Source organism: Schistocerca cancellata, chromosome 8 (assembly GCF_023864275.1).
Source record: "Schistocerca cancellata isolate TAMUIC-IGC-003103 chromosome 8, iqSchCanc2.1, whole genome shotgun sequence".
NCBI lineage: Eukaryota > Metazoa > Arthropoda > Insecta > Orthoptera > Acrididae > Schistocerca > Schistocerca cancellata.
The window spans coordinates 573,089,383-573,110,833 of NC_064633.1; the positions used below are offsets into that span (position 1 = coordinate 573,089,383).

The window sequence follows — 21,451 nt, forward strand, 5'->3', positions numbered from 1 at the left end:
TTGCAAGACAACAAACATCTGCACGAACAGTTCGACGACATCTGCAGCAGCATGGACTATCAGCTCGGAGACCATGGCTGTGGTTACCCTTGACACTGCATCACAGACAGGAGCGCCTGCGATGGTGTACTCAACGACGAACCTGGGTGCACGAATGGCAAAACGTCATTTTTTCGGATGAATCCGGGTTCTGTTTACAGCATCATGATGGTCGCATCCGTGTTTGGCGACATCGCGGTGAACGCACATTGGAAGCGTGTATTCGTCATCGCCATACTGGCGTATCACCCGGCGTGATGGTATGGTGTGCCATTGGTTACATGTCTCGGTCACCTCTTGTTCGCATTGACGGCACTTTGAACAGTGGACGTTACATTTCAGATGTGTTACGACCCCTGGCTCTACCCTTCATTCGATCCCTGCGAAACCATACATCTCAGCAGGATAATGCACGACGGCATGTTGCATGTCCTGTAAGGGCCTTTCAGGATACAGAAAATGTTCGATTGCTGCCCTGGCCAGCACATTCTTCAGATCTCTCACCAATTGAAAACGTCTGGTCAATGGTGGCCGAGCAACTGGCTCGTCACAATACGCCAGTCACTACTCTTGATGAACTGTGGTATCGTGTTGAAGCTGCATGGGCAGCTGTACCTGTACACGCCATCCAAGATCTGTTTGACTCAATGCCCAGGCGTATCAAGGCCAGAGGTGGTTGTTCTGGGTACTGATTTCTCAGGATCTGTGCATCCAATTCCGTGAAAATGTAATGACGTGTGAGTTCTAGTATAATATATTTCTCCAATGAATACCCGTTTATCATCTGCATTTCTTCTTGGTGTAGCAATTTTATTGGCCAGTAGTGTAAATTGAATCGTTGCTGAGAAGTTTTGTGATAAAGATGCATTGATGATATCAAAGAGAGCTTCACGTTAATAGGGGTACACTTCACTAGTTCTTACACGGACTGAGTCAGAAAGTCAGAAAGATAGCGTCCAAAGGGAGGGGGGGTTACACCCCCTCCTGGAGCCTGATATGCACATTTTAATTCACTGCAGAATTCTCGCACATTTCGAGAAATGCTTTCTGCTATTCTACTACACCCCAGATTGAGCAGTGCGTAGTCTGACGAGATGTGCTGTGCTACCAATAGCTGTATAACTTTGATTTGTTTGTATGTCACGCTGTGGGCGGGAAATTATGCCGTGTTTTGCGCGTCGGCGGCTTCAGCGCTGTCCAGCAGTAAAGACGGATCTGGACTTCCACGCATGTGGAGGTGCAGCACCAAGTCTTTTCACTGATATTTCCAGCGCTTATCGAACTGCAGAAAAGGGACAGTCCAATCCGGTGGCGCTTTAATACTGTAGCGATACACCTGTTTTCATTGAGCAAATAAGGTTTGTGGCGGTTCCCTGAGGCAATATTCAGTATCACGCGTCAGAGTGGAGTCTCGCGGGTATGCTATACTGTAGCTTGGTTAATATGGGACTCAACCGTGGAGATAACGGCATCAGTTAGATAGAGAAAATACCGTATTCCGTAGTTAGGAGTGGAAGAAAAACATTATGAAATACCAAGATAAAAAAGTCCACTCCCGAAGAGGGCTTCTTGCCGAGATTCTTACAGTGCGCAATACGTGGCGCATGGAGTCACAAATTCTGCAACCCAGTTGGCACGGTTGCACAGTAGCAGGCATGAGGACTATCGTGGTACAACCATTGGCTGTTAATTGTCAGTTCCATCTGCAAATTTGAGTGATTTGTTAAGGGGTTTTTCATAAGGATGCAGATCGAATGCCGAGCCTGGGTATCACTTTACGCAAACATGTTAAAATGTATAACTCTATGACTATGTGCTTAACCTTCATTATTACAGTCAACATTAAGAAACGGAAGATATCACTGTAATGCAACGTATCCATTAACATGATCAAATCTGAAACATAGTAAGCAAATGAAGTTTGGCGTCAGAGTTGAGCAAGCTTTTTATTAAAGTTTGTGTTTCATAGATTTGGATGTGTTCATCAGGATTTGAATATTTTCAACTTCAGTTCGAAACCGATATATTGGATTTAATTATGTGCGGATATAATTTGTGACCTTAACTCGATCAAGTGTCTCTAATGATCATATTTATAATATTAAAAGATGTACTTCGTATGTACTAATGAAATATTCCTACCACTGAGATATTAAAAGTGTCTAACTTTAAAAACATGTTGAGTGGAGCACTGTCAGTCTGTTGAGGTAAGAATACGTTTCTTTTACCCCCTGTCAAACTTCGTTCTCGCTGCACAATACATCTTCGACCTCATCGGATCAGTTATATCAAATATGGCGATTTTAAAAACTTACCCCGTCTTGCGGGCGCCCGCTGTTAGAAAATTAGCTCTTAAGTCTCCCGCCGTTTCTAATTCTGTCTGGAAGATTGAAGTAAAAATGCAACCTTTCGTGTAATTCTGATGTGTTGTCTGAAGGGAGCGGTTCGCTGAAGGCCGTCCGCGTTGTTTCATTCATAAGCGGCCGCAGTCGTGCTCAGGCACGGCGACACTCAATCGATCCGGAGTTGTGAGAACGTGTGCAGCTGGCAGGAGCTAGTCGCTTCGAGGAACCGACCAGGGCTGCCCACGACGCGGAGTACGCAACGGCCCAGTGTTTCTGTTTCCCTTAGAGGTCGTGGTCGAGGCAACAGATTCCTAAACGAAAATCATTGTGGTCACAATGCAATTACCTGTTCTTTTCAAATCCACACTTGTCTGTTTGGAGTCCAGAAAGCAAGCTCTCTCTCTCTGTGTGTGTGTGTGTGTGTGTGTGTGTGTGAGTGAGAGAGAGAGAGAGAGAGAGAGAGAGAGAGAGAGGGGGGGGGGGTAGCGGGGTTGCTACGTTCACATAAACTGATTAGCTAGAGCATCGTTACCATATGCTTAAAAGCGTGCTAGTCCACTTTTAGAACGCACTAGAGTAGTCATTTTGCGTGGCATGGATTCATAATGTGCAGCCTGTAGGCGTTTGACATGAGTATAAATATGAAACCAGTCCCTTTTTTGGGTTTTTGATACGATTTCCGTTGTATCATTAACGATTTTTCGAGCCACTTCAGGCTACTCATAACCTGGAGGTTTTACAGGAACGTTACCGTACACTGTGGACCAAGTGTAGGTAGATATGTGGTAATGGTGCTGGCGGGAGTAACGAAAATTTAGTTTCCGGTAACGAAACGTTTATGAAACGAAAATATTGTTATGTTTTGGGTATTTACAGTACACGGCTTCGTAATATCCATAGCAGATAAGTTCCATAACGTACATTATCTGGTAAAACAAACATACGTAGTATTTAGCTGTACTTGGTTTTACCCTTACTCATAGGAGGTAAACAGTCGAGCGGGGTAGCGCAGTGGTTAGCACACCGCACTCGCACTCCCATTCGGGAGAACAACGGTTCAAACATGCTACCATCCATCCTGATTTAGGGGTGACCGTGATTTCCCTAAATCGCTCCAGGCAAATGCTAGGATGGATCCTTCGAAAGGGCACGGCCGCTTTTCTTCATCCTTCCCTTATCTGAGCTTGTGCTCCTTCTCTAATGACCTCGTTGTCGGTGGGGCGTTAAACACTAATCTCCTCCTGCAGAGATAAACATTGGATGTAATTACAAGCAGTGTGAAGATGATAGATACCACACTGTAATTACAAGAAATATGAGATATATCATGCTTCGCTGCATCATGATCTATGGCCTGAGGTGAGATGCAATCGGACGTGGATGTGGGATTGTTAACACGTTGCTAAATGAAAGTGACCGTGAGACCTAATACGAAAACGACGCGATGCTGCGGGTATTATGGTTGTAAACTAGACACTGAAAATGATAGATGAGTTTTCCTATTTCGCCACCGAAATAACTGGTGATGACCGAAGTTGAGAGGATATAGAAGGTAAACAGGCTACAGCAAGTAAAGCATTTTTGAAAATGAGGAATTTGTTAACCGCTAATTTAAATTTAAGTCAAATTACCTTGTATTAGGAAAGTGGAATGCGCTCAACAACTGTGATATGACTTTCAAAATGAGAGAAAGGAGCAATCGGGCGTCGTTTCCTTTGTAGCTTTATTAAAGCAGATCCAGATTACGACTAGTGACGGGCCATTACCAGTGCAGTATTTCAAAGTTGTACGTGATAGGGGTACGAGCAACAGGTGTAGACGTACTCTAGGCTAGGGCACGTATAAATAACTCTGAAATGAAATGCTCCACTGATAATGGCCAGTCACTAGCTGAAATCTGGATCTGATTTAATAACGCTAGAAAGCAAACTACGGCTGACTGCTGCTCTCTACCACTCTGAAAATAAATTTAAGCGCTAGGAAGACCTTTTCTTGAGGACTTTGTCTGGAATGTGGAGAATAAGCAGTTCAGACAAGAACAAAATATAAGCTTTTGAAATGTGGTGCTACAAGACAGTGCTGAAAATTAGCTGGTAATATCATGTAACTAATGTGGAGGTACTGAAAATGTGTGTGTGTGTGTGTGTGTGTGTGTGTGTGTGTGTGTGTGTGTGTGTGTGTGTGTGTGTAGGGGGGGGGCGTAAATGATGTTAAGGAAGACCAAGAGGTGAATACAGTAAGCAGGTTCAGATGGGTGTAGATGGAAGCAGTTATTCGGAGATGAAGTAGTTCGCACATGATAGATTACCTTGGAGCACTGCATCCAAGATCGGCCGAAGTGGCCGTGCGGTTAAAGGCGCTGCAGTCTGGAACCGCAAGACCGCTACGGTCGCAGTTTCGAATCCTGCCTCGGGCATGGATGTTTGTGATGTCCTTAGGTTAGTTAGGTTTAACTAGTTCTAAGTTCTAGGGGACTAATGACCTCAGCAGTTGAGTCCCATAGTGCTCAGAGCCATTTGAACCATTTGAACTGCATCCAGTCTGTCTTGGAATTAAAGACTACAACAACACCGCCGTGGTGTGAACAACTCCCCGTGCTGAGAACCCTTGTGGCCGCGAGGTGACAATGCACGCACGGTTTAAGTGTGAACTGACCCTTGGAGAAACGTTGACAGACTGAACATCGTTCACAAACATCGTTGTCCCATTCACACTTCGAGACACGGCACTGTCTAGCCTACTGTGCTGAGAGTGCAGGTTTTCATATACTTCTGTGACAAAGGCATTGTACCTAATTACTCACGCCATTAGAGTGGAGCAAAACTTTTTCACCGCAATTTAGTTCCCACATAAAATGTGTACCTTGCTGCAGGAAGCGATACGAAATTATTGATTTCTCTGTGCTGCATCCGCTTTTTGTCGGCAGTCGGAATGATATCGCGATGGAGTACGGCAACTTTTAGCTCTGCGAAATTAGCCACCTGTTGGTTTTGGCCGTTGTTCAGTAGCTACCTCAATGCGGTGAGCCTACTGTAGTCGCGAGTTCATTTTAAACATAGTTCCTTTTCTTGTGCAAGCCATTTCTTCGGGTGCGCAGAACGATCATATTTACAAAAAGGGTAAAATACCGGATGCACAAAATTATACCAATATTGCTGATGTCCTTCTTTTCCAGGATCCTGTGTCAGATTCTAAACTCAAATATTTTGATGTACATGGAGGGAAATATCCTAATCAGAGAATCAGCACGGATGTTTTTTCTCCTCAATAAAGCCAGTCGTGTGTAACACGGCTAGGTTTAGACATACATGACTTCTCGCAAACAACAGGTGTAGGTGAACCTTTTCAAATATGACATTCACTCGGCAACTGTTTGACTAACGAAAATAAGTACTTTGTACAGGACGGCGAATATAACGAAAGTAACATTGCATGTACCTCAAAGAAGCGTATGCGGTGTTGCAGCAATGCAAAGAGTGTTGCCCCAAAAAGGAATAAACTGCAAGTTAATCTTCTTTTCGTAATGTTAACGATCCCTTTAAATGAAGTTCTTGTAATTTTCGGGTGTAACTCAGTATCGTCAGAATAATAATTAAAGGCGTCAACTTATCTTGCTCTCGATGCTTCGCTGCAGATGAGGTTTTCTGGAAGTTTAAGTGTAAACGGGCTATAGAACTGCATGGTTCTCAATAATCGTGTAAAGACAGCCGTTTCCGATGTAATATTTATTACGTCACAGTGCCCTCGTCAAAATATTACTATTGTTACGAATGTCCCTCGCAATGGGTGGATGTAATATTGACGAGTACTTTAGTATGTTGTTATTGAAAATTACATTTCGATGTTCAAAAGGTGAAAGTGCCTACGGTGCTATCTAATGACATAAAGTTTAATTAAGCAACCTGAATTAGCTTCAGTGTCGTGTGAAAGATGAGCTAAATTAGTTCTTGAAATCGCATGAGGAAAAGGGTGTTACGTTTCACGTAAGGGGACCTTTCAGTATACGAGTACATAAATGATTTATCAGATAAGATCATCAACACTATAATTTCGTTCGGTGACGATGCTGTTGTGTGCACGGAAGCATCGTCATTAGAATATCATAAGCAATAGCGGAAAGCCTTGGAAAAAATTTCCACTTCCTGTAATGAATAGCATTTTTGTTTAAAATATGGATAATTGTAAGCTAATAGCTGTAACAAAGAGAAATAACTCAATAGTATCCGAATACAAGATTATTGGTGAACATTTTGACCACGTCACATCTTATAAGTATTTAGGGATAATACTATAAAGGGTTGGAAGTCTTAATGTCTTCAGAAAGTGAAACATGTGCGATAAGCAGTTCAGAAAAGAAGAGAAATATAAGTTTTTGAAATGTGATGCCACTGAAGAATGCTGAAAATTAAACGGATAGATCGTGTAACCAATGAGGTCGTGGTGAATGGAGTTGGAGAGAGACGAAATTTGTGGCATAACTTGACTAAATGAAGGAATCAGGTGATAGGACATGTTCTGAGACATCTAGCAATCATCAATTTAGTATTGTAGGGAAGTGTAGGTGATAAAATACCAAAGGGAGCAAAGTAAGTAGGTTGAAATGGGTGTGGGAAGCTGTAGTAGTCAAAGATGAAGATGAAGAGGATGGCACAGGATGAAGTGCAAAGCTTCGTCAAACAATCGTTGGACTGAAGATCACAACAGCGAACTAAGAAGCAGTTTAAAATGTGACATGAAATCAGTATGGGGCTAGTAAGGCTAGAGAGAGACACAGATTTATTGAAAGAGTTGCGGGACAATGCAATGCATCTGAAAAAAGAAGCAGTACATAAGACTCTAGAGTGACCAATTATTGTCGAGTATTGTTCCAATGTTTGATGTCAATTACATACTGTGGTGATTTGTTTCAGGCTGATAACACCACCATCACCACCACCACCACCACCACCACAAACAACAACAACAACAACAACAAGCTTAATCACCTTTCACAATACTCTTCAAAAAATTGTCTCCTTTACTTAGAAAACTATGAAGGAGATTTTATGCGACGCTTATTCTCCTAACGCTGTGGTCTTCGTTCAGTTATAATGGGACCTAACAGACACAAACTTTTCGATGACCTAAACTTTGAAACATTTCCCGCATTGTAAGATATCTCGTTGCAAGTTTCGTTGCTATTTCACTCAGAGTGACACGCCTGTCTTCTCCAGCGAATTCTGTTCTTTCGTTGTTGCGTACTGTCGAGCAGTTAGACGGCAACAGCTACGAAGTCTCTCTCTCTCTTTTTTTCAGTTGATCCATAGCGAGGAGGTCCTCTATGATGTGGAACATGTCAGAAAAACAATAATACATGACAAATATTTGCATGTGAAACAGATCAGCTAATGTACCTTCCACAGGTCCCAAGTGGAATGATAGTAATTTTTTAAATGAACACTATATGAAAGAATCATTTTAGAAACACTAATGCACTGAATTTAAAATAAGTTTTTTTTTATTTATAAGGTAATAAACACGTAGTACAACTACTATAATACTTATTTACAATGAACACATTACTACACAGAAATGGTGCAGAAGTTAGATTGTACACACACACACACACACACACACACACACACACACACACACACACACACACACACAAATCAGTTGGTCCTACTGCGAAATTCATCGATGGAGTTGGAGTTGACCACCAATAAATCCTTAGGCTTCTCTTCCAATGAATTTCATTGGTTGTTTTATGGCTGCTGGCAAGTTATTGAAAATGTGTGTTCCTGAATAATGCACACCTTTTTTTACAAGACTAAGTGACTTTAAATCCTTGTGAAGATTATTCTTATTTCTAGTATTGACTCCATGAATTGAGCTGTTGGTGTGAAAAAGTGATGTATTTTTAATGACAAATTTCATTAAGGAATAAATGTATTGGGAAGCAGTAGTTAGTATACCTAGTTCCCTAAACAGGCTTCTGCAGAATGTTCTTGAGTTCACACCACATATAACTCTTACTGCACGTTTTTGTGCCCGGAAAACTTTAGCTTGGCTTGATGAATTACCCCAAAAAATAATCCCGCATGACATTATGGAATGAAAGTAAGCATAGTATGCCAGCTTTTTCATTTTTATATCCCCTATGTCTGACACAATTCGCACTGCAAATACAGATTTGTTAAGACGCTTCAGCGGTTCTGTGGTGTGCTCCTCCCAGTGGCATTTATCATAAAGCTGTAATCCCAAGAATTTAACACTGTCCACTTCTTCTGTCTGCTTGTCATCGTATGTTAGGCATATACTCGTGGGACACCCTTTACAAGTTCTGAACTGCTTGTGGTGTGTGTTTTCAAATCTTAGTGACAAAGAATTGGCTAGGAACCAGTGATTAATGTCCAAAAATATTTTATTAGCCGATCTGTCTAACACTACACTTGATTTGCTATTTATTATAACGTTTGTATCATCAGCAAACAAACCGAACTTGGTATCTGATAATGTTACTGATGAAAGGTCATTGCTATACACGAGAAAAGGTAAGGGCCCTAAATTGGAACCTTGTGGGATCCCACACGTAATTAGTTCCCAGTTGGATGATGCCTGATAGCTTAATACATGTCTCTTTCCTAATAACACCCTTTGTTTCCTGTCGGAGATATAAGATTTGAACCATTTTGCAGCATTTCCTGTTACACCATAATATTCTAATTTACTTCAAAAGATACTACGATTTACACAGTCAAATGCCTTTGACAGATAACAAAATATACCAGTTGCCTGCAATTTTTTGCCTAATGAATTAAGCACATTTTCACTGTAAGTGTAGATAGCGTTCTCAATATCAGAACCCTTTAAAAATCCGAACTGCGATTTTGACAGAATTGTATTAAGGATAAGGTGGTTATAAAGCCAATTGTATATTACTTTTTCTAAAATTTTTGAGAATGCCGGCAAAAGTGAAATTGGACGGAAATTTGATGCTATTTCTTTATCTCCCTTGTTAAACAGTGGCTTAACTTCAGCGTATTTCAACCATTCAGGAAATATTCCACTGATAAACGACTGGTTACACAGATAGCGTAATATGTTACTTAACTCAGAATCACATTCTTTAATTAACTTTGTTGATATTTCATCATACCCACTAGATGTTTTTTATTTTAAAGATTTTATGATGGTCATTATTTCTGCTGGGGTAGTGGGGATCATATGTACATATACGTGATTACTCTGCTATTCACAATAAAGTGCCTGGCAGAGGGTTCAATGAACCACCTTCAAGCTGCCTCTCTACCTTTCCACTCTCGAACGGCACGCGGGAAAAACGAGCACTTAAATTTTTCTGTGCGAGCCCTGATTTCTCTTATTTTATCGTGATGATCATTTCTCCCTATATAGGACGTTACCGCAATCTGAGGAGAAAACTGGTGATTGAAATTTCATGAGAAGATCCCGTCGCAGCGAAAAACGCCTTTGTTTTAATGATTGCCATTCCAATTTACGTATCATGTCTGTGACACTATCTCCCCTATTTCGCGATAATACAAACCGAGCTGCCCTTCTTTGTACTTTTTCGATGTCATCCGTCAGTCCCATCTGATGCGGATCCCACACCGCACAGCAATATTTCAGAATAGAGCGGACAAGCGTGGTGTAAGCAGTCTCTTAAGTAGACCTGTTGCACCTTCTAAGTGTTCTACCAATGAATCGCAGTATTTGGTTTGCTCTTCTCACAATATTATCTATGTGATCGTTCCAATTTAGGTTATTTGCAATCGTAATCCGAAGTATTTAGTTGAATTTACAGCCTTCAGATTTGAGTGGCTTACCACGTAATCGAAATTTAGCTGATTTCTTTTAGTACTCATGTGAATAACTTCACAAATTCATATTATGGAAGTTACTTGAAATGTCTGGTCTGTGGTATTCCATAACAGCATCTACAGTACCTGACAACCACATCTTTCCAGTAACAGTTATAAAATGTTTGTTAAAGAGTTCTGCAACACTATACACATCTGTCACCAATGTATCATTTACTCTTAATGCTATTTGTCCCTCTTCATGTCTGGTTCTACCGATCTCCTCCTTCACTATATCCCATATGGTCTTTATTTTGTTTTGTGATATGACTATCATTTCCTTGTAATATATTTGCTTTGATGTCCGTATTACAGTCTTTAATATATTGCAGTATTTCTTGTAATGTGCTATAGCATCAATATCAGAACTGTTTGGGATTGGCAGTTACAGTTTTCTTTTTGTTTCACAAGATACCCCTATTCCTTGAGTAATCCATGGTTTCTTTGCAGACTTTGCTCTAACCGTGGTAAGTTTTTGGGGAAAGCAGTGTTCGAATAAGGTAAGCACTGTATAGCAGAAGTGTTATATTTTTCATTTATGCCATGAGCACTGTAAACATCAGCCCATTGAATGTCTCTGAGGAGTGTCCTAAAATAATCAATTTTTGGCTTATTGATTACCCTCTTGAGCTCAGATTTAACAGATTTTATATCCTGTTCAGTATTAACATTTAACAGAAGGAACTGCATGTCATGGTCTGAGAGGCCATTGACTATTGGTTTTGTAATATAATTTTGTTCATTAGACTTGTCTATAAAGATATTATCCACGGCTGTTTGTGAGCAATTGGCTACCCTAGTGGGGAACTTAACAGTGGGAATGAAGTTGAATGATAGTGTTACTAACTCAAATAAGTTCTTATTGGGAGAGTCTTTATGGAAATCTACATTGAAATCACCAGCAACCACTATTTCTTTGTTTTTGGTTGTTAAATGGGCCAGTACAGCTTCAAGGTGGTTTATGAGCAGATTTAAAGTTACCTACAGGTGCTAGATATACACTTAGTATTATGAAGGATTTTTTGTGAAATTCTACTTCTGTTGCACATGCTTCCATATGCTGTTCTAAGCAAAATTTATGAATATCTATGTTTTTATCTTGGATACTCGTGTTCCTCCCATCTGGTGTTTCACCAGTCACCTAACACGGATGGCGCCCAAGCAATTGTATCCATATGCAAAATGACTTCAGCAGCTGTGTTTCCCTCTTGAACAACGAATTCAGTGACAGAACGCTGTCGACGCGAAAGATAAATATCGACCATTTTGAATTACGTGATGTATTTTTTGATGTCACATTGTGTCGGTATACGGTGAAGGTCTGCAGGTTATGATGATACAGTTTTCATTACATTAATGGAAATGAAGCTCCGGCATGACCATTGTTTGGTGAAGCGGTAAAGCCAAGAACAAAATCACCAAAGATTGAATCATCTAATGAAATTACGATAGTTAAAATAGTTTTCATTTAGCTGTTTTTTCGCTACACCTGCAATTGGAAACACATTATTCTCACGGTGGGCAGCTTATCTTTATTGTTGTTATGGATTATTGTAATATTCCGGAGGTAAAATGGACTCCCATTCGGATCTTCGTGCGGGGACCACTCAAGATGGTGTTGCCATCAGGAAAGACCAAACTTGCATTCTCCGGGTCGGAGCGTGAGGTGTTAGATCCTTGAATGGATTGGGTGGTGCCATGAAAAGAGGTTAGAAGATGAATATTAACAGAACAACAACAAGAGTATTTGAGTGTAGCCGAATTACAGCTGTCGGCAGTGAGGTAATTAAATTGGGAAATTATACAATGAAAGTAGTAACTGAATGGTATTTGAGCAACAAAAAACTGACAATGGGCGTTGTACGGAGGTTATAAAATGCGTACGTGCAAGTAGTGGTAAATTCCTTTCCGAAAAGAAACATTTTAACAATAAATGTAAACTTATGTATTAAAAAGTAATTTCTAAAAGAGTTTATGTATGAATGGAGTGCAGACTTACGTGGAACTGAAAAGTGAACTATAAACACTAGAAGCAAGGAATGGGGGAAATAGCTTTAAGACGTGGTTTGCACTTGTTTCAAGTTGATGCAGGTTGTAATAGTTATACAAAGATGAAGAGGGTGGTGGCGCGTGATGTCAGAGTACTGGACTCGGGAGGGAGCAAAATTCAGTTTTTTCCCATATTTGTCAAAGCAATACTATAAAAACTAATTCGAGAGAAAAAAAACGCCATTGAAAAGCAGAATTGAGAGGGTAACAAATCTTCATTCATATTGTCGTGACTGTGATGACAAATGATTAACAGTATTGCAGACAGTGGTTAGTGGAAAAACTTCTTGACAACTTAAATAAAAAAAAAAGACGACGGCGTGAACGCAGATCCGTCACTGCTTTGGAAGGCACGAGACTTTGCAACGGTGTTGAAAACAAAATATCTGATTCCAGCCTTGTGCAAAAACAAACACGCAGTTCTTCATTATTGTGTAAGCATGACTCTTGGATATGTTCGTATAACGACTTAACTCGCCCATACCATTTTTTTTATATGTACTATATCTTCTGATTAACATACCCCACGTTTTGATTTTTATCAAATTTCGTCTTTTATGGAAGGACAGACAATACAGGTTGAAGTCAGCGCAGGATGCCCTTAATGATGGACAGGGTTTTGTTGGTGGGTGCTTCGTACATATTGTATTCTTGACGAGCAGTGCGTATAGTTGTTCGGCATGGATAACTTTGCTTGTGATGCATGATACTGAACAAGTGTTGGTGCAGATAACTACTTAATGCGAAGAGAGAAGTGGACGGAACTCGGTGCTGTGTCGTAGTTCACTTTTGTATTTCCACGGTTCTGTCGGATGATCATCGGTAACATTTTATTTTAAATCTGTGAATACGCGTTGAAGGGCATGGCTTTGGTGCACTGATACTTGCGATGAGAGCTGCTCCTATTAGTGGATTCGAACTCACTACTTTTAGTTTGAGTGGCATATTTGTGTACTTTTATCAAAAATGCAAGTGAAGATGTCTTACTAAAATCAGTCTTCCCACTAGTATGCACCGTAGATGACCTGTATTTTGCTCTGAGATTATGATTCTAAATATTTGTTTATAAGAGGGCTACTTAGTGTTGTAGTTAAATTCCTGTTTTGCAATTGCAGGTTGAAAATGTCCGGATGCTGGATAGGTACAACACCCGAAATCCATCAGTGGGAACACTCTACCTTACAGCTACCCATCTTATATTCGTCGATCCCGATGGCAAGAAGGAGACTTGGGTAAGTATTAACAGTCTCATTTTATTTGTAATTTTAATGGCGCGTATATTAGCACGATCTATTGCAGTAGCAAAACGTTAAAAATTTCACGCCGTGATAAAATAATATTTCAGAGTAGAAGCGACTTATTCTCATGTATAAAGTAGTAAGCCTTGTGGGAAGACCAATGACGTGCCGAAAAGTTTTGAACATTGTGCACTAACTATCGTGTAATTTCTCTTATTGTATCCAATAATTCCTTCGTCTTTATGGGTGATGATGGCTAACTGTAAGTGGTAAATGATGCAGTATAACACGCAAGGGATGTTAACAACTTGGGAACGAGTAATCATTTTACTGCTGAACAACTGTCATCAGTCACTCGTTTCTTATGAAACAAAGGAACAAAAAGTCGTTTAATTGTAATATTAACATTTATTTATCGTATGGCAATAAATATATAAAGATCACAATTACTCTACATCAACATTTAAGCACAGCTCTCCAGCATAAAATAACACAAATAACAACAGCTACAGATGGATATCAAGGACTATTATGTAGAACATCACTCATCGCTGTGAGGAAATCTTCGAAAGGACTCTTGTAGGCACGTGCGGGACATCGCGATACAACATGAGCAACTGTCTGTCGTTCCACGCCATAGTCACAGTATGGTGATGAAGATGTGCCCCACTTGTAGAGTGTGTCTGCGCATCGTCTGTGGCTCATTCGTATACCGTTCAAGATAGTCCAAATTGCTCGAGGCTGGACGAATCCAGGGGCTTTTTGTGCATGCAGTGCATCTTCAGGCATTGTGGAGAACAGTTTCCATTCATCAGTGGGATTAAATGCAGTTTACATGTATGTCCTGGCTGTGATGAGAGTGGGATGTCTTGATCTTAGTCTTTTGCGCTCCACAGGGAATACGTTGTCCACTATTGGAAGGTCAGTGTTATTAGCAATCTTCTGGTATACACGCAGTAGCGCGCTTTTCCGTTTGATATCAGGAGGTCGAATGTGGCTCACGATAGATAGCTAGTATTTGGGAGTAGGTCGAATTGACTCATTAACAATGCACATGGCCTCGTTAAGTTGCACGTCTGTCTTGTTTACATGTAGACTGTTACGCCAGACGGGAGCACAGTACTCTGCTGCTTAGTATACCAAACCGAGTGCTGATATCCGGAGAACGCCTGCTTGATGATACCCAACGAGAGCCGCAGTGTTTTTGGAGAGCGTTCTTTCTGGTTTTTGAGCTTATCAGATGTTCGTGTCAAGTGCTCCTTAAAAGACAGTGTCCTGTCTAACTTGATCCCAAGGTATTTTGGTTGCATATTATGATGAAGAGACATCGAGGGTTCTGTGTGCCAATCTATAGGACATATGAAAACATGAAACATCTGTTTTATTTGAGTTTGCTTGTAACCTCCATTTGCTGAAATAGTGGCTTAAGATGTATAGGTCAGAAGTTAGATTTCTTCAGTTCTTTCAAAAGTTTTGTGTTAGATAGCTATTGCCCAGTCGTCTGCATAGCCAAACTTTCTGGACTATGTTGGAGGGATATCAGATATAGATAGATTAAACAAGAGAGGAACAAGGACGGATCCCTGTGACAAGCCATTATTCAATACTTTTAGGCAGATAGTGTCTTTTTCTGTAGTTACAGTAGACGTCCTTCCAGTAACATGTTGTCAACTAGTTTTGTTGTCCGTTTGCATGCGACAAGTTGCAATAGTTTATAAAGCAGTCCATGCCTCCAAACTGTTATCATATGCTGCACTTTGATCGACGAAAACAACAGATATTTTCTGCTTCATTTGGTGTACTGCTTCAATAAATGTTGTTAAAGATAAGACTTGAGCAGTGAAGCTCCGTCCTGAACGGAATCCAGCTTGCTCAAGAGGGCGATTCTGAAAGATTACTGGATTAATCCCATTGTATAGAATTCTTTCAAGGAACTTATAAATAGCGCGACTGGCCGGTAGTTCTCAGGCTGGTCTGGTGCCTTTCCGGGCTTGAGTTCTGCTATGATTTTTGATTGCTTCATTTTTTTATTAACATTAAGTAATATGTCTTGCTAAATAAATATCGTCACAATGGACAAGTGTGGAAAGTGCTACAGAGTAGCGGGAAGATGCTTTTCTTGTTCTCTTTCCTGGGCTTATCCCGTGTCTTCACTAATCTGGGTTTGCCAGTGTTAGCAGTAGAGGGCGACCTGATGCCCCTCCTGCCGCCGCCCCTCCCTCCTCCCCCCATCTGTCTGCGTGGAAGTGTGTGAACGATTTTGAATGGCGTAACTGAGGCGGGGCGTGGGTACCAACCCACTGTTCACAAAGTCGCATGTCGCGGCTATCCATGCCGGTCAGCGGCGGGAAGACAGCCTACGCCGCTTAAATGCAGGATGTTGTGAAGGTCTGACGAATGAATATGTAACTACACTTTGGCGCCGTACCACTTGTGCCTCTCACTCCACGATTATGAAAAAAACGGCATTTGATCGTAAAACTCAAAGCTGACATGGAATAGGAACCATTGACAGCTGTTGCAGATGGAAGCAATTGTGTTAAGGTAACATACATAACAGGACTGTGGTAAAATCTGCCAAATCAGGCTAGAGGTTCAAGAGGTGCTGTAAGTTTGCTAAATTTAGTGTAGGCATTTCCAGCTACCGGTTACATGCCTTACAGCTACATCTTCAGTTGTAACCTAGTTATTTAAAACTGAAATATAATTATGAACTGTATTGCAATTTTGTGCTACTATAGACGACTATTTGAAAACTTGAACTCACAAAAATTATTACATTAATCCATCATAGGTGACCCCAACCTTCTTAGTCAGGTTAGTGCCATTCTGAGAACACTGTCGTTATTTAAAAAATAGGCGAGTGAAGGATAATTGAGGAGTTTGCCCATGTAATATCCTCTAAATAAGTTTCCGGGTAGTTCGAACTGCTATCCTGGCCATTCATTGCATGTGCAAGCATCTGTAGGAAAAGGAAACAGTGCTGAAGGCTAAAACGAATTTTGATGATGTAGCTCATAACACAGTTAATGGTGGAAAATAGTGCAGGACAGTAGGTACAAAGTAGAATAACTAGGCACGCCACTTTCTTACCTATTTGAAACGAAACGCAGAAGGTGCCATTTGTAAAAGTAGACCCTGCCCTCTCTGGCCATCAGGAAACTCACTGCCCAGGTAAATAATAACTATATGTGGGTGCTTTGTCGCGATGTACAAATGGGCCATTGTAGTACCACTTCCTTTCCTGTGCTGCAATCTTACCCTCGGACTAAATCTTTTCTCAGACTTTGTCTCTAGTACAGACTTCCTGCGGACAACTTAGTTTGCATGTAAGACATCCACCTTTTCAAATCTTTCACGCTCACCGAGTACCCAACACGATACCCAGTCCTTATAGGCAAGGGGATTAAGCAGGTACCCATAAGGCGATAGCCTCTTGATGACATAGGTAACGCACTGTTGATGCCGGAGCCTGTTATCTCTCTGATGTCAATTTGGGGGTACCAGGAGTCTGGGTAATGGTCATCTGACCTAGAGGCGGTCATTCGGAGGAGAGCCCTCGTTCAGAGTAGACAGGCTTAATGCAGTTAGCAGCCTGTGGATGCGAGGCACTGGCAGTCCCTTCAGACGGACCAGGATTCCCAGTGCAGATCTTTATGACCGAAAGAACTTTTACTTCTTACTCCCCTTAGTTCCTTGTTTGCACCCACACAGATGGAGTGCCTGTTCTATCTATGAAGCCTATGTTTTTTGCGGAGAACATTGAAAATGTATTTGAAGAAATCACTTCCCTTAGTAAATTTCGAAGTAGTTCTGCCGTAATTAAAACAGGTAATCCTACCCAGTCATGAGTGTTATTGTGTTGTAAAAACATTTTTTAAAAGTTGGTTATGTTCCTGTTCCCATAAGAGCCTGAACATGATAAACGGTTTAATTTTTCACCAGAATGTATTGCTGCGGCCAGATGGACTACACGAACATTTGGAGAAGCCAGGAATCCACTTCTGACATGTACATTACATTGAGGCCCACCAGACAACAAAGTTGGCTCAGGAATACTCATCCTCACCTTTGAGAAGGACTTGCCCAAGAAAGACAAAATCATAGTCTACCACTGTAATGCGAAGTCATATTTCTCACGGAGTGCTTTAAATGCCAATGCTTCGAGCATATGTCTCCTCTGTGCACAAACGACGACCCAGTTTGTGGAGCCTGTGGTCGTCCTCTTGATGGAAAGCCGCCATATAAGTTACCGCGTGTCTGAGGATTGGGGAGGGTGGTCATCTCTGCAATTGATATAAAGAATTAAAAATATTTTGAAGCTCAGAAAAAGTGCAGTAGATTTCGTGGAACCAATGACAGGTTATAGAAGTGATTGTCAGGAACTCAAAGAAAGACATAAAAAGATACTTTATAAATTATGCGTTCTTTGGAAGTCAGATCTGGGAGCTGGAGAGTCTTCGGCAGAGGCTGCTTTGCTGTCATCTCAAACCCGTGATTGTGCTTTTTATGGGCTACCACTTGCCCAGGTTAGTCTCTGAATCTACAGAGGGCAGTAGCACTGACAATGATGGTAGGCGACACTTCTCATCAATGTATCGTGTGTGGTTATTATTTAAATATTCACTCATTTTACACTGTCTTTTACAACACTCGAAATAGCTTTCTTAATTGTACGGTAACTTTTCTATCCAACTTCCGGTACAGAGTACGACGTGTCCGTCCCTCCGGAACACAGTGACTAGCGCAGCCTAAGTACTTCGTCTTCCAGGCGAGCCAAATCAACCCGAAGCACATCGGTTGAGGTATCGTTACTCTTATGTTCCTCAAAAGTAGTGAAATTTAATAAACAAAAACGATAGACTCGTAGGGTAACCATGAGATATTGTCATTTAGGCACTTAGCACCCGAATATGCCGACCAATCAGAAGCAAGTTCAGTACAGTTAGTGGACTCTCCCACGGGACTGGTACATACTGGTGGTGATTCCCAGAGCAATATTTTTTTTATTTTAAATTAAAAACATTCATTGTGGTGACAGTGTGGCATCAATTGTTTTTATATTTACGCGCAGTGTCGCTTGTACCTCACTCCACTTTACGACTAGTTTGCAGGTCTAGAAGGTTATGTAGTGTGACCCCAAGCACGCCAGGGTGAGTGTTTTATGTCGGTGTAATAAATAAACTACGTTAAACCTGCCCCTAAATAAATTGTTCCAACTTCCCACTGAAAATAAATAAAGTATACTTTGGGTGACCAGATGCAATTGTTTAAAAAGGAGGACAAAGAGCTTCAAAAAGGAGGACAAATGAAGAAAATAGAGGACACATCGAACGGGTCAACTGCTGATGAGGATACCACCCGTCAGCTTTGGACAAGACACGTGACTGCCGGGAATTACCGGTAAAACTAGTAGTTAATTGTTACTGGTGGTCAGGTGGTGATTCCCAGAGCAATATTTTTTTTATTTTAAATTAAAAACATTCATTGTGGTGACAGTGTGACATCAATTGTTTTTATATTTACGCGCAGTTTTAAGATTTAACAAAGACGGCTGCCTAAACGCCACTCCTGATTGGCTACTTTAGTGTGACTCGTCCATAGCTGACTGGTGGTATCCTCATCTCCAGTATTCCCCATCAAACATACGTTCAGTTTTAATTAATGAATTTATTATTTATAGACATAACATACATACATTCCTTAACAATTATTGATACTTCTCGTAGGGACCAATGTTTTTGCAGACGTTTAGGCTTACTTAACAGATAATTGTAAAATACACACATGAAAGTTCTTTTAAATTATATTGGACCATTAACAGACCTTTCACTGATTGAAGGTTTAATCTATTCCTCTCGTCAGTAATTAGAGAAAATATTCTTTCGGCATGAGCATTATGCCCGGAAACACTGAAAAAGTATTCAGCAAGTTTCAGCAACTCTGAGTGACAGTCAACTGACTTACTGTCACAAGAAACTCTGCCCATTTTTCACTACAAGATGAAGTCCTAAATTCTGGATCATCGTTATTCCTTTTTAGAAATTGCCAGAAATTGCAAAACTAATCAAAACATTTTGCATCTTCAATTTCAAAGGCTTCACATTTCTCCTGCAAATACACAAGGCTGTCCTCAACATCACTGTACCAAAAATCATTTTTAAGTGACATCCATATAAAATATACAGAGCCACCGTTTCAAATATTCATGGCATGATTGATAAAGTAAAACAGCTTCCTCCATAAAAAGTTTGACTTCTTTCTCGAAGCTTTCCTCTGTTGCAATTTTCAGGATCTGCTTGACCTTAAGGCAAATGAATTTGTCACTTAATCGGTCTTCGATCACCTTACATACTCACTCTAAAATTTCAATCACATCAACCACAGAGTTGTCCTGCTTTTCTAATTCCAGAATACTTGTACTGAACAAAGACATCAGTGAATGCAAACACCATAAGTAAGCTTCACTCAACCTGTTCTCAAAAAATTGAAACAAAATCTTTGGTGGTTTGCTTTAAGAGCAGCATACATTTCCAGTACCCTTTCAGTGGCTGGAAAAAGAGGCAGCCACCTAGTCTTCACATGAGACAGGACTTGTTTGTAAATAACAAATTCGGAGAAAGATCGCAACTGTTCTGTTCTAATTGTGCAAATAGAAAAATAATAATGTATTTTTACAATAATACATTCTAAATCAATAGCTCCACATATCTTACATTCCGCTTCAGATTAATTTTTCCCTTTCTTGAAAGCCGGATATTTGCGGGTAAGGACTTCAAAAAATGTACACTTTCGTTTAGGCATAGCCAGATATTTTACGTAACTCACTCGGTTAAAAATTACACTCACAAATCATACGTGCACTACAGGAAGCCAAGCCAATACAAAGCGAAGATACGAAACGAAAATTTTAAATAATTGATATTTGCATTCGCTTATAGGTCGATCAACGATAACATCGACGATCCTGGTGCCGCCTACTAACACCACTTTCGTGCGTGTTTATCACGAATGCTGTGCCAATAGCTGAAGTATTTAAGAAACGAGCAATAGAACGGGAAGAATTGTAAATTTAACTGTATTACGCACAACTTCGCCGGACACTAAAAATCCGCCCGGACCCTGGACAAAGAGCTAAAAAGTACAGGTCCGGATTAATCCGGACGTCTGGTCACCCTAAGTATACCCCTTCTCTCCAGCAGCTGGACACAGACTGAGTCCTTTTCCCGCCATTTTTCCCCAGACCGCGATGGGACGACAGCGCCCTCTGCTGGCAGTAGGGTACTAGGTCAGTTGGAGTCAGGACCTCATCGTGATCACACTGGATGGAGCTACTGCCTATGACAACTCGAATTGTTTAAATAAACACTACATGCAAAATGAAGACTTGATGTTCATCGCATCTAGCAGCCCATCACAGGCTGAGTCCTTTTCCCGCCAGTTCGAAGGAAGAGGTGGTGGTCGGATGACTTAGGTTAGTGGAGGTAGCCTAAGTGACCTATTTTCCCGCAACTTTCTTAGGCTAGGGGAGGTAGCGCAAGTGACCGTTTTTCCGCCAAAATTTGAACTTCCCGCCATTTTCTTGGGGACGCGGGGTAGGGTGAGGGGAGGGAATGGGGTTAGGTTAATGAGGGTATGCCAATTGACCTATTTTCCAGCTAAAATTTGAACTTCCCGCCATGATGTCATTGACCATCTATCACCGCCATCTTGAATAAATTTGGCAACAATGTACACTAATGTGTAACATGTGGTAGGGATGTGCATGAAGTCGATTGTTCGCTTCCTTCTCCCCACTGTACCAACTGCAATGGCGACCATGCCGCCTACTCTCGAGATTGTTCCGTGTATCTCGATTAGTGTGTTGTCCAGGAGATCCGGGTAAAGGAAAAAGTACCTTGCCCAGTCGCTCACAAGTTAT

The 21,451-nt window shown here is 40.9% G+C and overlaps 1 protein-coding gene across 1 annotated transcript in view; it reads left to right on the forward strand.

The window, feature by feature from the left end:
• LOC126095017 (myotubularin-related protein 6) overlaps positions 1-21,451 on the forward strand; it is a 411,731-nt gene that overhangs the window by 220,819 nt on the left and 169,461 nt on the right. Inside the window, exon 2 of the mRNA XM_049909676.1 lies at positions 13,408-13,524. Within this exon, the coding sequence (XP_049765633.1) occupies positions 13,408-13,524 (117 nt within the window). The remainder of the gene's footprint in view (positions 1-13,407; positions 13,525-21,451) is intronic.